At 41.6% G+C, this 19,623-nt stretch overlaps 1 protein-coding gene across 1 annotated transcript in view; it reads left to right on the top strand.

The window, feature by feature from the left end:
• Positions 1 to 19,623, top strand: part of LOC122803805 (vomeronasal type-2 receptor 26-like) — a 189,640-nt gene that overhangs the window by 93,902 nt on the left and 76,115 nt on the right. Inside the window, exon 4 of the mRNA XM_044073490.1 lies at positions 3,335 to 3,458. Coding sequence (XP_043929425.1) covers positions 3,335 to 3,458 — 124 coding nt within the window. The remainder of the gene's footprint in view (positions 1 to 3,334; positions 3,459 to 19,623) is intronic.

Raw genomic sequence — 19,623 nt, 5'->3', positions numbered from 1 at the left:
AAAAACTATTGCTTCAGCACTTATTTTAAGATATTCAGCTAGCATATTGCCTGATGCTGTAGAGGTGGGCTTTATTTTAAGCAGAAGTATTTTAATTGCTGTAATATGGACTGGTTTAAAAGCGAAATTATGAGGGAGGTTGGTAGGCTGGATTGGGTTGTATAAAGTAGCAGAGCTTTACTTGCCAAGTAGGGAGGAGACTGAGTTAATGAAATAGACGTTAATAAATTAGGTATGTTTTTAGGTCATTAGTATTGTTTGTAGTGAAGTTAGGTTGTATAGAGAGATAGGGTTCAGTATCAGATTTATAACAGACCAGAACTGTTTTGGGTTGGTATGAGATGACATTTGGAAATTTTACAATATTTGGCAAGTTTTCTAAACCATCTATGTGTCTGATAGTTATTTCTGGGTTCTATTTATAGACTAGACTTTCCAGGTTTTGTCGCTGTGCTTCATTTTTTGAACAAATCCACAGGAACCGATGGATGTCAGAACCACAAAGAGAATAAAATAAAATAAGAGTTTAATGAAGCACTTTTTGTCGAGCACAGTGACTCTACTTCCTCAGACAAACAAGTGAACAGAAATTCATGCTTAAAAACATTTAAAACCATCATGTGACAACTAGTATTAACATCATTAATGACTAATTACACAATTAACAGCTCGATGATTCTTAAAGATACAGTTGTTCCCTTCAGGGTTACAATAACTTATTTTAATAGAAAAAGTACTCAGTCAAGTAATGTTTTGATGCAAGGGCCCTTATCATCCATGCCCTAAAGGCAAAGAACCTAATATGTTATTTTACCATATTTAAACTAGGAACCATATTTAGGGACATTTGTATAAGTATAACTCAATTCACATTCATATTCAATAAAAAGTACATCCCTAGCTAGACTGACAATAAGTACACCCTAATCAAATTGTTATCTCATAATAGAATCAGAAAGCACAAGTTGATACTTATATAAAATACTGAGAATTATATTACATCTTAGGTTCTTTGCCTTTAGGGCATGGATGATAAGGGGCCCTTGCATCAAAACATTACTTGACTGAGTACTTTTTCGTTCACTTGTTTGTCTGCGGAAGTAGAGTCACTGTGCCCGACGAAAAGTGCTTCATTAAACTCTGTTTTATTTTATTCTCTTTGGGGTTCTGACATCCTTCGGTTCCTGTGGATTTGTTCAGTGCTTGGTCTGTTTTTGTGCTTCATTTTTTGCTTAGTGTTTTTGGATAACCAAGGGGCAGGGTTTGATTTAGCACATATATGTATTTATTTATTTATTAAACAAAAACATATTTATTGAATTACCATGTATGACATAAGCAATCATACATTTATATAAATGAAAACAAACCATATTAACATATTTTCAGTTGCAAACATTATACATGACATATAATATTCTATACAGTCATTGTTAATCAACTGTTACATAGCTCATTATATTCTTGCATTCCCTTAAACCTCATTCTTCCTCCAAAACATTATTTTGCATGTATTGTTCCCACAATTTCCATTTGTTCTATGTAATTTCCTTCTACCCTTTTCTAAAGATCCCACTTCCAGTTATTTTATCTCTGTTACTATATTCAATGCTTCTAATAAGGTTGGTTTACACTTTGGTTTCCATTTGCTAGTAATTGTTTTTTTGGCCGTCACCAGAATTAAACTCAGCAAAGCCTTACTATGTCTAGGCAATACAGATCCTGTATCACATCTCAAAATAACAATTTCCTTTGTTACTCCAATTAGTTTACCTGTATTTTTGAAAGAATAGTCTGTACAGAATTTTTAAAGCCTGTCAACAAACACATTTATTTCTTAGAGTGACATTCTCATTTAGAATATTTAGGAAGGTGTTATTGAAGTTGCCTATGGCATTATCTAGAGGAAGATACATGAGGATGTTCCAGTTCACTTGCTTTATGTTAGAGACTAGGGTATCTGTATTAAGTTGGGATAGAATGCAGACTTGTTTAGTATATCATCTGTAGAGTAGAGCTTGTTGTCTTGTGTGGAACATAACAAGGAGGTCAATAAAAGAGTCTGGCAGAGTTCCAGAGGATGTGGTATGATATGGTGTGGAACCTGTTAAGATCCAGTGTAGAATTGTTTCACTTTTATTCTTTTTATTGAAATGGGTATGGTCATTGATAAATTAAGTGAGACCATATACATTTATAGAGTCAGTAGGGCTTCTTGAGAAGAATGAAAGCCAGTCAATTATTTTTTTCTTGTAGGAGGAAGTGAAAAACTGAGTGAACTGATGCTGTCTCATATTGGAGAATCAACATGATGTTGAGAAAACAGAGTGAGGCCTAAATGATACGACAAAGGAAGGAGTTCTCACAGTATACTGCTGCAAGAGACTTCTTCAGAATAAGATCTAAAAACTATAGTCAGCTTATTCTCATTGTTGTATACTGTTTTGTTCATCCAACATTTACAAACGTTATGGACTCATGTTTTAGGTATGTTACTACACCACCACTCATTAACCAACAAGTGCTGTAATCATACTGCTCAACTGTCCAGATTTTCACAGAACATCTACACTTTTTCCTCTTATTTTTAGTCTGTCCCTCATAAACTTTGTGGTTTTCTGGCAAATCATTGAGGATTGGTGTCACTAAATAATAAAAAAATGAGTTACAAACTTCATATCCTTCAGGAAAATGCTTGCTAATGCAAAACGTTTTAATATATTAAAATAGTCCCTATTTTTGTGCATTTGACCCCCCCCCCATTATTTTTGTCTTGTCCACATTTCTTGTGTTTACAGGTTAAGAGGAATGGCTGCAATTAACTGGCACATTTTAATCAACTCAAACAATTTGTATCATGCTAGGTAGCATTCTAAGTGCCACTGTCTAATAATGGACATTTTTGCAAGCTCAGAACACTAAGGAGCAAAATGAAGAAACGTCAGTGTAAAAATTAATATGCATCTCAGAAAGGATGCTGGGAAAGCTGAGGAATGTAGAACATCAGCAGTATAACATTCACTATAACACAATATAATGCAGGGATCATTTATTTATCATGGAACAGGGTCTTCTGTGCTGTTTGTAGATTCTGATCATAGTATCAGAGACATTAGTATAGGACAAAATGTTCTGCACTGGTTTTCTTTCAGTTGTTTCACTAAGAGAGAGACAGACCTAAGTGAATATTATTGAGTTACAGTTGTAAAACAAGCAAAAATGCATGTGCTTATATATATCTATATCTATATATATATATATATATATATATATATATATATATATATATATATATATCTTGTAAGTAATTTTTTTTTTCTTTTTTGTCTTTTAGATTCCACAGTCTTTCTGCAGTGAAAGTTGTTCTTCTGGCTATAGGAAAGTACCTCAGCCAGGCCAGCCAATCTGCTGCTTCAGCTGTATCATGTGCTCTCAGGGAGAAATTTCCAACCAAACCAGTGAGAAAACATTATACAAAACAATATTTACTAGTCTCAGTATGATGGTGTTTTGCATGAATCCTATACTTTTCTGCCATTTCGTAGTGCATCTATAATATAAAAGCTGTAGCAAGAAAAAAAAATCTACCAGATATGAATTCCTTTTCAGCTGAATCTGGGAAATGTGACATAGCTATGGAAATACTTCATTCATAAATTATTCTAAATTATACAATGACTATCCATTAACATTCAAAAACGAGCATGCTGATTGGTCAGCCCAAACAGAGTGACCATTGTAAATCGAGCATATACCAAAAGAATAAAGTCTGGTCACCCAGACTTTCTTCTATTAATGTATGCTATGGAAATTCTAGTTTTCTTTAATTAAAAAAAAAAAAAAAAACACTTAGAAAACTGGTGACTACAAAAGAATGAGAGAGACAGAACAGAGAAAATACAAGGATAATCAGGTACATTATACAAAACTAGAGAAACATACCTGATTATCCTTTTATTTTCTGTGTCCCTTTTCTCTCATGAGTTTGAAGTCGCTGGATTTCCATTTTATTTATTTATTTATTTATTTATTTAATTTATTTATTTATTTATTTTTAATTAAAAACAAACCAAAAAAAAAAGCAAGTGAGATCTACTTTTCTCTATTGCTTCCTTTCCACATCACTGATGTACTGCATAAATGTGAGAACGTAAGTCCCATACGCATGCACAGTACATCAAGAAAGCCGCATGATACTGGGGAAAAATGAGGAAGAGCACGACTGTGCCATTATACAAGGACATTATTTAGGAAAAGTGAGCAACTTTTTTCTTAAATAATGCCATTGTATAATAGCAATAACCCATGGCTGGGTTTGAGGAATGCTGATTTACCCACAGTTGGCTTTGTTTGGTCACTTGGGCATCACCCTCATGACCAAACCACACCAAACATAGATAAGTCCAGCATTACTCACACCCCACAATGAGTTATTGCTATAATAAAAGGCTGAAAGAGGTTTATAGTCAGTAATTCTGAGCTGAAAGCTAGTGGTAACAGGACTTGGGGCCAGAATAAGCAGCACATTTAGAAACTCCATAAATCAGTCAGCAGACATCAGCCCTTGGTTCGTGGGCCTCCTCCTACATTGATCAAAGATAGATATTACTATAGGATTTCTATCTGAAGTTTTACTTGATGGTTGAGAGGATGCATGGATTTTTACTGAAGATTTGCATAGCTGCATAGTGATTTAGGTGTGCATATCTTTTTTTAGTTTATATTTATGGAGGAATTTGTCTAAAGTATCTATCAAAAGTATCTGCAACAGATTCAGTGGTGCTAGGACAACTTTGTAGAGTACAGAAATGTAATGGATTCTAATCCATGTTGGCACTCTAATCTACAAGCATGACTTATCCCAGGAACACCTCAGAAAGTGGCAGTCCCTAGTATTCAAAATAAGTGGGACATTTTTGGTTATTCGTAGTTTCTAAAATCAACCACAAAGCATTCTATAGCTATGTCAAGAATCTCAATGGCAACACTCAGATCTGCTCTGAGTTACAGCACAATGGCACTAAATATACAGAACCAACTGATATTGCCAACATCCTGGCAGATAGGTTCATTGCTACCTTTATCCCTTTCTCACCCCCTAAAGAGTGCATCTCTATACCGGAAGAATGCAAAGTTCCTGTAATCACGGCTGCACAGGTAAAAAACACACTCTCCAAAGCCAAGAACACAGCATCCATGGGACCTGACAACATCCCAGGCTGCGTTCTACATGAACTACAGAACGAACTGGCACCCCACCTAAGTACCATGTTCAATCATAGCCTCACCTCAGGCTTTGTGCCCACTGAATGGCGCACAGCAACAGTTATCCCACTCCACAAAGGCGGAGCTACCACAGACACCGGGAACTACCGCTCCGTTAGCCTGACAAGCCTGGTCTGCAAGGCTATGGAACGTATCATCATGGAACTTATAAGCAATAAACTCTGGACCCTACCCAGTTCAGGTTTGTAAAAGGTAGATCATGTCTCCTAAACTTGACAGACTTCTTTGAAGCGGTCACCAAAGCCATAGGTGAGGGTAAGGTGGTTCACACAGCCTATCTAGATCTCGCCAAGGCTTTCGACACCATCCCCCACTCTGGAATTATAGATAAACTCACTAAACTAGATATAAATCTCTATGTCACAAGATGGGTTGCCAACTGGCTCACTGACAGAACCCACACTGTGAAAGTAACAGACTGTAAATCCAACTTCAGACCAGTGACAAGTGGAGTACCATGGGGTTCAGTCCTGGGTCCTCTCCTGTTTGGTATCTACTTCTCTGAAGTACAAGCTAACACAGAAAGTCTTTGGCTAACAAAGTTCACAGATGACTGCAAACTAGGAGCCATAATCAAAACTCCTAACGATGTGGACATCCTACAAAAGGGCCTCACTGAGACAGATGCCTGGTGTCAATGCCATAGCCTCAAGCTCAATGCCAAAAAGTGCACTGTCATCCCTTTTGGTAAAAACTCTGTACCCATGAACTACCACATAGGTGGTAGTCTACTTAACACTGAAAGTGTGATAAGAGACCTTGGGACACAGGTGGACAGTAGTCTCTCCTTTTATAATCACATTGCCACAGTAGTCAGGAAATCCTTCTATGTGGCACACCTCATCACAAAAGGTTTCTTATCCAGGAAAAAAGAGGTCATTGTTCCCCTCTACTCATCTCTCATTAGACCCATTATAGAGTACAAGGCCCCTTTTGGTATGTACCTCACAAGACATCTACAACAACTGGAAAGGCCGGAGAAATACCTCACAAAGAGGATTACCAGCCTCAAACAGATGCCCACCGCAGACTGTCTCAAAAAACTCCAGCTTTACTCTGTCACATATCGCCTACTCAGAAGCGATCTCTGCCTAGCATACAAAGCTATGTCAATCCCAGAGCTGTTGGACATGCTCCACTTAAAGAAATTCCAATCCCTCTGAGCTACACACACTAGAGACCTAAACCTTGTTACCACAATAAACAGAACATGTTGGAGGGATAGATTCCTGTCCCAGTGACTTCCCATACTCTGAAACAAACTACCTATCTATATCAAACAAAGCTCCTCATTAGCACTCTTCAAGAAAAATCTTGATGATTGGATGGGAGATAGGAAATTCACCCCGGGATCACTTCTGTGGCACTGCTTGACAGGGGCACAGGAAAATAATTTTCTTGGGTGGCAAAAGCCAGGTACCATTTGGCTAGGCTTATATAGGCCCTAGGGCCAATAGCCTAGTACCTACCTATGAACCTATTATATCTTCTCTGTATTGTTACTGACTGCAGAGTCATGTATTATTTTAAAGACAATTATGTATTGCTATTGTATCAGTATCAGAACTAAACATGCAAAATAAATAATTTTAGGGATAATTCTGAGGTACATTGGAATGGAAATACTTTGAAAACTAGATTCATATTTGTAATTTTGTAACTGTAGCATTATACAGAAAAGAAGAGCCCTTGGAAATACAAGTCCAGGATTCAGATGATCTCAAAATTATTCTGACCAAACCCATTTATTCTGGAACTATTTTCTACTTGACTGGCTCTGTTTGAATTGCTTTTATAAGATACTCGTGGTTGTTATGCAAGGTAATATAGTCAGGTCATTACCCATTCAAATATGGCTTATCTCATCAAAATGCTCTTCTGTGAAGTCCATTTTGTCATGACCAGAAGGCCAAATAGGAAATCCTTTTTTCTCCTTTTCTTTTTCATATGGGTAGACGAGCCCTCTCACATCCTATTCAGGAGGCTTCACCTACTAGTCACCCAAATAATATAACTAACTGCATTGTCATAGACCATGCTAAGTTACAGACATATTTGTGCACTTTCTAGATGGTCTTTTATCTTGACCAATCACAGTGACAAAATAAGTAATTGCAAGCATCTTTCTTTTGTAAAAAGTTAGGGCTCCGATCAATGATAACTACATTCAGAAATTTCTCCTACATTAGTTAACTCTCTGTTTTAGAAAAGCTTTAAAATATTGAATGACAAATAGTTTTAGTTCATGTAAGCTCAAAGAAACTTTTTTCTAACTCAATACATTTTTTTCCTTCAATGCAGGACTAAAATTGATCCTTATAGAACTTAGGATATGCAGAGTTTAAGGGGCTAAATTTCAAATGACTTGCTCAGACCATCACATATAACATAAAATCAATTAAGTCGTCTGTAGGGAGTGGAAAGCTTTTGCATCTCAAGGCACTCAGTTTTGATAAACTATCTTAATGAATATAATAAAGAGACAAGGCTGAGTAAACTTCAGTGTGCTAATTCAAATTTAATTGAAACGTTTTGTCATCCAAAGAAGTACTTGAATCTGTTTAATTACTGCAATGGTAGACAAAAGCAAGCATTTTGAAATGGTACTGACAACCCAATACAGAGTCATTGTTAAGCCGATGGAAGACATATGTGTATTGATTTATGTTTGTTAACCACATCAGTGATTTGATCCATGTGACCTTTTTTCAGCCGCAACCTGGGTATACTGCCAGAAACTGCACACAGATTTCTTTTTTCTTGTTTATTTATTTTTTTTTAATGTCAGCAATGAATAATAAATGTGTCATTTAAACAAGAAATGACACTTCTAACAACTAAATTAAAACACACAGTACTGTACCATTTGAATCAACTCCTTATCCAATTATTAGCAAAACATACATATCCTAATACTTATAAATGGATATATAATAAATTGTCCAAACTATTTATTCAAATAAACACTGAATATCTAATCGCTCTCTCTCACTCTCTTTTTAATAGCCAAGCTATCAAATATTCTAGTGTAGTTATCTTACTATAGTATATTGATAATGTACATAATAAAAATAAATATGCCAGACTTAATGAAAATCTTCAATTTAAAATATATAACTAATAAAAATAAGGAACATAGGAAACAAAACTTTATACAAAAAAAAAAGAAAAAAGAAAACAAATCAATTTACACTAGCAATAAATTAATGTGCATCTGTAGAGCTTCATGCAGTTAAATCACAATACACAAGTGTTTCAGCGGTGACAGTGAAAGCTATTTGGCAGTGCCACCTCCCACATCCCTACACCCCCTCACAGCTATGCATCCTCTCAACTCACAGCTGAGGAGCAAAATTAAAAAAAAAAAACGCCACAAAAAGTAAGGTCTTCTGTGAAACTGAAGCAAGTTGCTTGCTTCTAATATTACTCACACCTAACACCTAGCTGTAACTACAAAAGCAGTACTGGCAGTTATTTATGAATGGCACTGTTACACTTCCACAAAACTGACACCTGACAATCATGTCACCCCCACACCACCACAGCTTGCACCTGGGGTTGTGGCCATCTTTTCTCCACCCTAGTTATGGCTCTGGAATTACTGCAGACTACATAAAGGGACCTAATAACAAAGATATGAACAGTGTTCAGACTCTGAGAGGTTTCCCAGTGGGCATGGGTCAGGTATCTAGCCAAGAATTTTTAAACTCTATACAGAGGTGCCATATTGCAACTCCTCATAAAAGGAACAGGTAGTTTGTGCCATGGTATCACAGTACACAGACTCATATTCTACCACTATGCAATAAAAGTTATAGGTCATGTAACAGCTATAGAATACATAGTACAGGACCTCCTGCTGAATATTGGTGTTTGGTTGCAGTACATTAACTTCTTGGCCACATCACACATACACTGGTATTTGGTTAAAGTGCCACTTTGCAACAAGACTTTGCATAATAGCTGGTATACTTGATTGCAGTGCAGTGCTGTAGTAAGCCTCTCTACAGTGTCATAGTATCAAGTCCCACACCCACAATACCAGTGCTGAAATAGTCAGCACCCTAATGTGCCAGTTCAAGGGCAGTCACAGAGGTCCATTCACACAAATGACAATGTATAGCATAGGATAATCACCAAGATTGAAATGTTTTTGAAGGTCATGTTTAAAGGAGTGAAATAAATTCCTGTTCTTGCACAAAAAGTGCTTGCATGGAATACACTAAGCATGTGGAGCGTAACAGTATTTTCCCAAATGGCCCATAGAACTGTCTGGTTAAGTGATTTGTTCAGAGTAGGCAAATGTAGACCATAGTATTCAAACCCTGGAGTATAGGAACTTGCTATTGACAACTCATAGCATTAATCTTAATATTATCAGTCTGATTTTTGGGTAAAGACCCATTAAATCATTTCTAAATAAGTGTTGCCTTTAGAAACACTGCACTAGTGCACTTGTGACAGTGAAACATCCTTTTTGCTATAAAACTCAGGCAGATCCAGACACAAATCCAGAGAGTTACATGTATATGTATAAAAAATAATCCACTTATAAAACAATATTACAACAATGAAACAGGCTGTGAGCTTCCTGTACACATTATAACCAATAACATTAAAACTCAAAAGTAATTCCAGGACATCTTAAGCATAGTAAGACCCCAAAGCCATGCAGGTCTTAAGCAGAGTAAAACATCACATCTATCAGCAATTCCTCTTTCTGAAAGCACCATAGGTTCATAGGTGTGTACTAGGCTAATGGCCTTGGAGTCTTTACAAGCCTAGCCCATAGGATTACCTTGGCATCATGCCACCTGACCTTAGTTCCCGGTGTGTCTGTTGAGCAAAGCCACTGGAGTGATCCCTGGGGTGAATTTTCTATTTCCCATCCCAACAAATTTATGTCGCAGTATACTCAATCAGACGATGATTCGCTGTGGCGACCCCTAATGGGAACAGCCAAAAGAAAACGAAGATACTCCATCAGACGATGCAGAATGAAATCTGATACCAGCACACATACAGACACACACACACACACACACACACACACACACACACACACACACAATAAAATATAAAAAATGCCTTCTTAGCCTTCTCCTTTCAGTGCAGGTTTCACTGGGAGATGAGTGTTCAGTCCCAGAGGCTTATATGCCTGTAGTCTTCCAATCCAGGTAATTTCATCTTTATCCACAGCATTACCAGTATCCCCTCCTCTTTTATTTATTCCAAGTCTCTGCATAACCCTAAAGTAAAAACAATGTCCCATATTGTCTTTAATATGCTTATAGAGGGGATTCTTTACATCCTGTAATCTGATGTTGCTCACATGCTTAGATACTCTTTCCTTTAATTGCCTAGTGGTTTTACCCACATAAAAGGAATCACAGTAGTCACATGTGGCCAAATAAACTATGTTTCTGGTAGTACATTCTGCATACTTATCAAAAACATATCAGAGTGTTTTTGATATTTGATTTTCTGATGATGTAAAAGGATGTTGCCTTCAAGCAGCACATTGATTTGGCTAGATTTTATTATTTAAACTGATTTTTAGAAGTTTTTTATGTAAATAGATCTAATGAAGAGTCAATTGGGAAGCGCTTATCCTATTAAACTTATTTTTTTTTGTTTTGTTTTTGAAGGTGGTTTCTGCATATGTTTTACTCGTGATACCTTGGCTGTGGTGACTGTGTTGATTATTTTATTTATTGGACTGTTTGTACTACACAGCACTTCAGTGGGAGGCTTCCTGTTGTTACTGTTTATATTCAGATGCTGTCTATGCTAATAAAGTGTTAGGATATTTGGCTGGATGAAGCCACTTTTTAATGTTTGTACAGATTACCTGTTTTGTGCCAGTTTTCAATGTCTGCAGATTGACAGTTATGCTGAAGAGTTTCTTAACTCCTCAATAAACATAAAAAAAAGCTATGGGATTGTTTCCTGCAGTCATGGGTACCGTGTTTAATTCCTTCCACTTCTATTTAACTACTTTGTGACTCTAATCAAATTACTTAACTACACAGTGTTCTTGAGTCACCCAAGAAAATGGGTGCTTTGTCCAGTGAGATTACCTGGTTAAAATAAAATAAAAAAATCAAAACTATTTTATCTATAAACCTAAGAGATATAAACTTCAATCACATAACAGAAAGTTTCTTGTAACTGTTTCAGACTAAGTTTATGAAATTAACCCAAACTGTAACAACTGAATAACTTTACAAGACATAATGAGAAAAAGAAGTGGATACATAATAAATAATGAATACACGTCAATAGAGAAAGCTATTTTCAGAGGGTAACTTGACATCTGAAAATTATGTACTAATCACTCTGTTAGAGGAAGAAGCCAATAACACTACACATTTTGCAGATGAGAAAAATGTCACAGTGCAACAAAACAAGGCTTTGCAACTGATGGTCTGGGTAAACAAAGCTGACCTGGTTAACAGCAAAAGCATAGGAAAGGCCAGAACATTCAAAGAGTACATTAAGAACAGAATGTTCAATGTTACAGTTTGTTGCATCATTTGCATTGAGCTACAAAAGTTAACCCATTCTTGGTATTCATATACAATAATAAGAAGTTATGTACTCACCATAACGTTCCATCTGAGTAGGTGGCTTCATTTGTCCATAGTCAGACACACTGACGTCCCACTCACCAGGCTGAACAAGGAGAGGGTCACAGTAAGCTGCCTATCGGGTGCTAGAATCCGCCACATAACACAAGCACTCGGGTCACTCCACGGCAAGTACAAATATGACACAGTCATTGTCCATGCTGGTGTGAACGACCTGAGACATACCTCCCTGGACTACATGAAAAGAGACATAGAGGAGCTCTCTGATTATGTAGCCCAGGCAGGTATGACCCTAACCCTGAGCAGTATCCTTCCTTCACCAAGAATGATGCCACAATATAGAGACAAGATGATCAGCTTTAACAATTGGCTTAATGTCTGGTGTCATTCAAAGGGGATCCAGTGTCTGTCTGCCTGGGATGACATGCTTGACAAGCCACGCTGCTTCGCAAGGGACGGCTTGCACCTGTCACCCTGGGATTCGGATATTGGCTAAGGCTCTTGCCACCCCATAGTGCCTTTTTAGGCAAGGCTCAAATTCTAAACCTACCACCCTAGAAAACAAAAATGGGAAGAAACTGAGGGTAATGCTGCTCAATGCCAGAAGTCTAAATCTCAGAATGCACGCACTCGAGGCCCTTCTCAGTATGGAGAACATCGATGTCTGTGCTGTAACTGAAACCTGGTTCAAGGCTCCTGAGAGCACCCCGGCACTATTAGGTTTTACCTCATATCATGCGTTCGGCCCCAAAACCCGGACCACACCACAAAAGGAGGGTGTATCCATATTCATAAAGGATACCCACACCTCCAGGTTGGTGGCAATGCACAAGCTTCGAAACCATCCAGGTGCAACTAGCCATAGGCAAAACTGCTCTACAAATTGTAGCATGCTACAGGCCACCCTCTCAAACTCAGGAACCCCACACAGCCTTCCTGAAGACACTGGAGGGTATAAATGTATCTCCAAACACCATCATATTGGGTGACTTCAACTACCCAAATATAGACTGGGAACATTACTCAAGCCCTAACTTTCTAGCCCAACGGTTCCTGGAGTTCATAAATTCAAATGCCATGGAACAGCTAGTCACTGTTCCCACGAGGAGAAAATATACTAGATCTCATTGTCACAAACATGGGGACAAAATGCTCCACACGAAGTATATCCCTCATTGGTGAGATCTGATCATAAACTAATCTCACTGGAAATCCACATACCGCCCCTCCCCAAACAAAAAGACCATAGTGAAGAACTTCTCTAAAGCAAACTTCACACTACTCAAGACTGGTGTGGTATCCTTCAAGGCCCCTGAGCCAGAGGAAACCACAACCCAAGCTGCGGAAGCCCTTACAAATGCCTTCTATGAACACCTCCAGGACTGCATGGATCAGGCAATCCCAAATAAAACCTAGACTCTTTCCACAAAGGGCAAACATCCAGTCTGGTGGACCCCAGCCATTAACAAACTTTACAATAAGAGGAGAAAGCTATTACATGATAGAACAAAATCCATAAAAGGGAAGTCACCCTGATCATTATTAGTAAAAAATACGAGCACTCATAAAATCAACTAAGGCCAATTTTGAGAGAAAAATTGCCATGGATTCAAAGGACAATCATAAGGCCTTTTTCAGCTATGTTAGGAACCTGGGTGGAAACTCCCAGATATGCTCAGAATTAGTCCAAAATGATACAAAAATCACTGAACCCACAGACATTGCCAACATACTGGCAGACAGGTTCAGTGCAAACTTCACCCCTCTCCCCTAAAGGAGAGATAACTATCCCAGCCGAGTGTAGCCTCCCGGACATCTCAAATGCGCAGGTGAAAGCTGCTCTCTCTAAAGCTAAAAACACAGCATCAATGGGACCGGATGGTGTCCCCAGCTGTGTGCTACACGAGCTAAATGAGGAATTAAACCCGCACATAAGGCAGCTGTTTAATCTCAGCCTTACCACAGGATACGTGCCCAAGGAGTGGCGTCACGGCAACTGTGGTCCCACTCCACAAAGGCGGCGCCTCACGGACCCTGGTAATTACTGCCCCATAAGCTTAACAAGTCTAGTCTGCAAAGCTATGGAGAGGATCATAATGGAGCTCATAAACAAAGATATAGGGACTTGCAGACATTGGACCCGACCCAGTTTGGCTTTGTCAAGGGAAGATCATGCCTTTTGAACTTGGTCGTCTTCTTCGAAACAGTCACCAAGGCCATTGATGAGGGAAAGGCAGTCCATACAGCCTACCTTGACCTTGCAAAGGCTTTCGACACAATACCCCACTCGGGTATTGTAGAAAAACTTACCAGCTTAAATGTAAACCCATATGTCACAAGATGGGTTGCAAACTGGCTTAAGGACAGAACCCACATGGTTAGAGTTGCTGGCGCTGTGTCAGACTCCAAGCTGGTCACAAGTGGTGTCCCACAGGGCTCGGTCCTTGGCCCCTATTGTTTGGCATCTACTTCTCAGAAGTACAGGCCAACATGGGAGGACTTTGGCTGACAAAGTTTGCAGACGACTGCAAACTGGGCGCCATAGTGGAAAGTGCATCGGACACGGATATCCTTCAGAAGGGACTCACGGAAACAGATAGCTGGTGCCAGAGCCATGGCCTGAAGTTAAACGCCAAAAATGTATAGTCATACCCTTCGGGAAAAACAAGGTAACCCCAAGCTACCATATAGGTGGCAATCCACTAAGCACAGAAGAGGTTATCAGGGACCTGGGGACCCAGGTTGACAGTGACCTTTCTTTTGACACTCACATTGCTAAAGTGGTTAGAAAGACCTTCTACATTGCCCACCTGATCATGAAGGGATTCACATCCAGATCTAGTGAGGTCATTGTTCCCCTGTACTCTTCACTTATCAGACCAATGATCGAGTACAATGCCCCATTCGGGATGTATCTCACCCGACATCTGCAGCAATTGGAGAGACCCCAAAAGTTCCTCACCAAAAGGATAAAGGGACTCCAAAATCTGTCATATGCTGCCAGATTGAAGAAACTCCAGCTCTATTCAGTCGCATACCGTCTGCTCAGAGGTGACATGTGCCTGACATACAAGGCCATGTCCAACCCGGAATTAATGGACATGCTCCACCTCAAAAAATCCAAATCCACCAAAACCACTAGAGCAAGCGACTTAAACCTTAGCACGGATATAAATAGGACGTGCTGGAGGGATAGATTTATCACTCAGAGACTCCCTATGCTGTGGAATAAAATCCCGGTCCATGTGAGGCAGAGCACCTCGCTGACTCTGTTCAAGAGAAATCTAGACCTGTGGATGGGAGATCGTAGGTTTACCCCGGGAATCATATCTGTGTCACTGCTGGACAGAGGCACAACAAACTAATGGGCACAGTATTTTTTCATATAAGGGGTGGCGTAAGCCACAAAAATTTGGGCTAGGCTTATAAATGCCTTAGGGCAGAGAGCCTAGTATAAACCTATGAACCTAAACCTATGAACCTGTGGGTCTTGGATCCGATATCGGATCTGAGCTGGCAACTATTTATACAGCTATGGATCCGAGCCCCTAGCTCCTCCCCTCACCCATAATCCCCTGCCAACCCCAAATGACCTCAGATCAAGTTTGCCCTCCTATATACCTGAAAAGGTATCCCAACAGGAAAAGGCAGGAACAATACCACCATCTAACTCTTCTGAATGTCAGGGGGAAGGAGGGGGGGATGGTTGCAGACAAATGAAGCCACCTACTCAGATGGAACGTTATGGTGAGTACATAACTTCTTAATCTGGAGTAGGGACTTCATTTGTCAGCAACCTGTGGGACAGAGTCCCCAGCTACCTGAATCTTGGGCGGCCATCATGGAAGGATGTTCCGGAGCACTGCGAAGCCAAAGGATGCTCTCCCTCTGGAAATGACGTCCAGTTTGTAGTGGTTAATAAAGGTATGAGATGAGGCCCAAGTGGCTGCTGAGCAAATATCATCCAAGAGGACTCTAGATCTGAATGCAGTAGAAGTAGATATGGAGCGAGTGGAATGTGCACGAACCCTTTGAGGTGCGGGTCTCCCAGAAGCCTCATAAGCTAGAAGGATACATTGGGAAATCCAGCGTGATAAGGTGACCTTCGAAACGGCTTTACCCAAACTGAATTTGGCAAAGGAAATGAACAGCTGGTCGGATTGTCTGTGACCAGCAGTCCTATGAATATAGAAATGCAGCTGCCTGTGCACATCTAATGAATGCAGCTTGTATTCTCCTTTATTTTGATAATTAGGGAAAAAAACAGGGAGATTTATGGATTGATTGATATTGGTTTCTGAGGCCACCTTAAGTAGAAAGGAGGGATTGGTCCTGAGGTACACTCTATCCTGATGAAAAAGCAAGTAAGGGGGTTTTATGGAAAGAGCTTGAAGTTCCAAAACTCTTCTTGCAGAAGTGATGGCTACCAGGAATGCTGTTTTCCAAGAAAGGTATTTAAGATCAGCCGAGGCAACTGGTTCAAAGGGAGAAGCAGTCAAGGCCTGAAGAACTAGCGATAGATCCCAAGGGGGTATGGCTTTTTTGATAGGGGGCCTGAGCAGAAATGTACCCTTGAGGAAGGTTTTACATAGTTTAGCTGACATCAAAGGACCTGTCTCGTGTCCTACATGGTAATGTGAGATGGCAGCCAATTGTACCTTGACTGTCGAACAGCTAGCCCCTTGCTGAAAAAGTCCGGTAAGGAAGTCCAAAACGGATGTTAAGGGAGCAGTGAAAGGGTCCAGATTATGATGTTCTGCCCAGATGGAAAAGCGCCTCCATTTACTGCGGTAGATCTTCCAGGTGGAAGGTTTATGCGCTGCCACCAAGATGGCTTTGACTGGTGAAGAAATACCGGGAGTCCTAATTAAGAGTGTAACTGGAGCAGCCAAGCTGTCAGCTTCAGGTTGTCCAGATTCGGGATCGGTAAGCCTGATGGGTGAGAGATCAGATCCAGGCTGGGATCCAGAATCCAGGGAGGATTCACCAAGTGAGACCACAGGTAAGGGAACCAAGTTTGCCGAGGCCAGAATGGGGCAATGAGGATCATTCTGCTCCCCAACTGAGAGGCTTTCTGTAACATCTTTAGCATCAGGGGTAGAGGAGGATAGGCATAAAGTAGACCGGGCGGCCAAGCATGCACTAGAGCATCTCTCGGGACTTCCCCTGGTGTGGGAATCAGGGCAAAGAAGCTGTCGCATTTCGTATTTGAGGGAGAGGCAAAAAGATTGCAGCATGGTTGCCCCCATTTTGCAAATATCCGCTTCGCTACCCGGGAGTTGAGAGACCACTCGTAAGGGGAAAGAATGGTGCGGCTGAGTTTGCCCACCAGAATGTTGGCCCATCCCGGAATGTGCGTTGCGATCAGAAAGCGGTTGGTGGAGATCACCCATACCCACACCCTCATGGCCTCTCGGCAGAGAGGGTAAGACCTGGTTCCCCCCTGTTTGTTGATGTACCAGACAAATGACATGCTGTCCGTCTGTATCACAATAGTTCCTATGGGGAGGAGGTCCTGAAGTGCTTGCAACGCTAACAGCACCGCCCTCATCTTCAGAACATTGATATGCAGGGAGGTCTCTGTGTCGTTCCACATGCCTTGGACTGTTCTGCCTGAGCAATGCCCCCCCCACCCAAGGCGAGAAGCATCCATGGTCACCGTGACGAGAGGAGGCGGAGCGCAGAAGGAACAGCCTGTATGGAGGTCCGGGGACTAGAGCCACCATAACAAGGCCCTCCTGCAAGCCTTGCTGATAGAGATAGGGTGGTTGAGGGGAAGAAGCTGAAAAGACCATTGTACTAAGAGGGTCCACTGCAGTACCCTCATATTTAGATGAGCGCATGCAAGAAGTGTGATTGCCGCTGCCATGGAACCCAGTGCCCTCAGGACCAATTCCGCTGGTGGAGCTTCTGATTGGAGGATGGCCCGCACATGAAGTCTCAGATTCTGTAGTCATTCTGAAGTGAGGTAGGCTCGCAGACTTCTCGTATCCAATCTGGCCCCTATGAACTCTATCACTTGTGTCGGAGCAAGGGAGGATTTGTCCATATTGATCGTGATGCCTAACTGGGGGGCTAGGCGGAGAAAAAAATCTCTGGCTGAGCAGAGCAGATGCCTTGTTGGGGCGGTCAGGAGCCAGTCGTCCAGGTATGGGAAGACCTGCATTCCCTGGAGTTTCAGGGGGGCCGCTATCACTGCTAAAACTTTGGTGAACACCCTGGGGGCTGTGGTGAGGCCAAAGGGAAGGACCCTGAACTGATAGTGGCTGGCTCCCAGCCAGAAGCGAAGAAACCTCCTGGATCGTCTGTCCATTAAAATGTGGTAGTACGCATCCTTGAGGTCTATTGAGCACATCCAGTCATTCTCCCGCAAGAGGGGGAGAATGGATTGAAGAGTGACCATTCAGAATTTTTCCTTGGTTACCGACAGGTTCAGGAGGGAAAGGTCTAGAATTGGTCTCAAGTCCCCCGTCTTTTTTGGCACCAGAAAGAACCTGGAGTAAAACCCTAATCCGAGCTGGTCTGGGAGGACAGGCTGGATGGCTCTTTTTTCTAGCAGCTGCTGGATTTCTGTGGCTGCAGCCTCCCTCTGACCGGGTGGTACATCGGGGAGGTTTCTGAGTCTGGGGACATGTTGCATTGGGATTTTGTAACCTCTGGATATGATACGAAGCACCCAGCGGTCTGACGTGATGGACTCCCATGCCACCAGGTGCCTCGAGAAGCGCCCCCCGACTGCCTCCAGAGTGGAGCAGTCGGGCAACCCTTCAGGGCTGTTACGTGGGCTGATCAGAGAAAGATTATCTGGACCCAAAGTTTCTCGGGGCCCCTCTACCTCTAGGGCGGCGTCCTCCCTGTCCTCCTCTGCCACGGAAGGACTGGTTGTCCGGAGCATGTTGGGAATGTTGTGATTTCCGGAACCACATCTTCTTCTGTCCCTTTTGGTTCTTGGAGAAGGACCTCTGGGGAGCAGAGAAGCGGACTCCGATGGCAGACAACGTCTTCCCGTCCTTCTTGCTCTGGACAAGTGTCTCGCAAAAGGTCTTGCCAAACAAGGCAGAACCATCGAAGGGGGAATTCGCAAAGGATGCCTTAAAGGGCTCCGCGAAGTCACAATGTCGGAGCCAGGCCTGGCGCCTCATAACTAGGCCTGCTCTGCTAGCTCTAGCGGCTCCCTCAGTGGTGTGGGACAACAGCCGCATAGAGGTATTGGAAATAGATCTTAGAGTGGCCATATGAGTGGAGTACAACTGCTTGTCCTCCGCCGACATGGACTCTGGGGGGAAGCAGTGTATTCTTTAATAAGATCTCGCTGTATCCTGATGACATGTGCCATGTAGTTCAGGGACCTTACTGAGAAGGTCGCTGAACTAAATACCCGCTTCCCAAGGCGATCCATCGAGCGGGACTCCTTGCACAGTGGATGGACCGAGGGGCTCTCCTGAGCTAGTTCCCCCTTACTGGCTGCCGCCGTCAACATGGCATCTACCGGGGGACCCTTGCTCCAGTGGGACCGGTCTGCAGGGGGCTCAAGATCCTATCCGGGCATTTAGGGACTGGCTCCACAGTGTCCGGCTCCTTCCACGCCCTGGTGGTAATAAGGTCTACCAGGGGGTCGGCCGGAGGGGACACCCAAGAGGTAGACGGGCCTGCTTTGAATGCCTCCAGGAACACGGACTCATCGGAGGAAGCCTTGGGGGCAGACCACCCCCCCATGATCCTGAGCATTTCCATGATGTCTCCAAAG

Source organism: Protopterus annectens, chromosome 6.part0 (assembly GCF_019279795.1).
Source record: "Protopterus annectens isolate FY-2018-M chromosome 6.part0, PAN1.0, whole genome shotgun sequence".
In the NCBI taxonomy this organism is placed as follows: Eukaryota; Metazoa; Chordata; order Ceratodontiformes; family Protopteridae; genus Protopterus; species Protopterus annectens.
The sequence above is the reverse complement of the archived record's forward strand: the minus strand, read 5'-3'. Positions and strand labels throughout refer to the sequence as shown.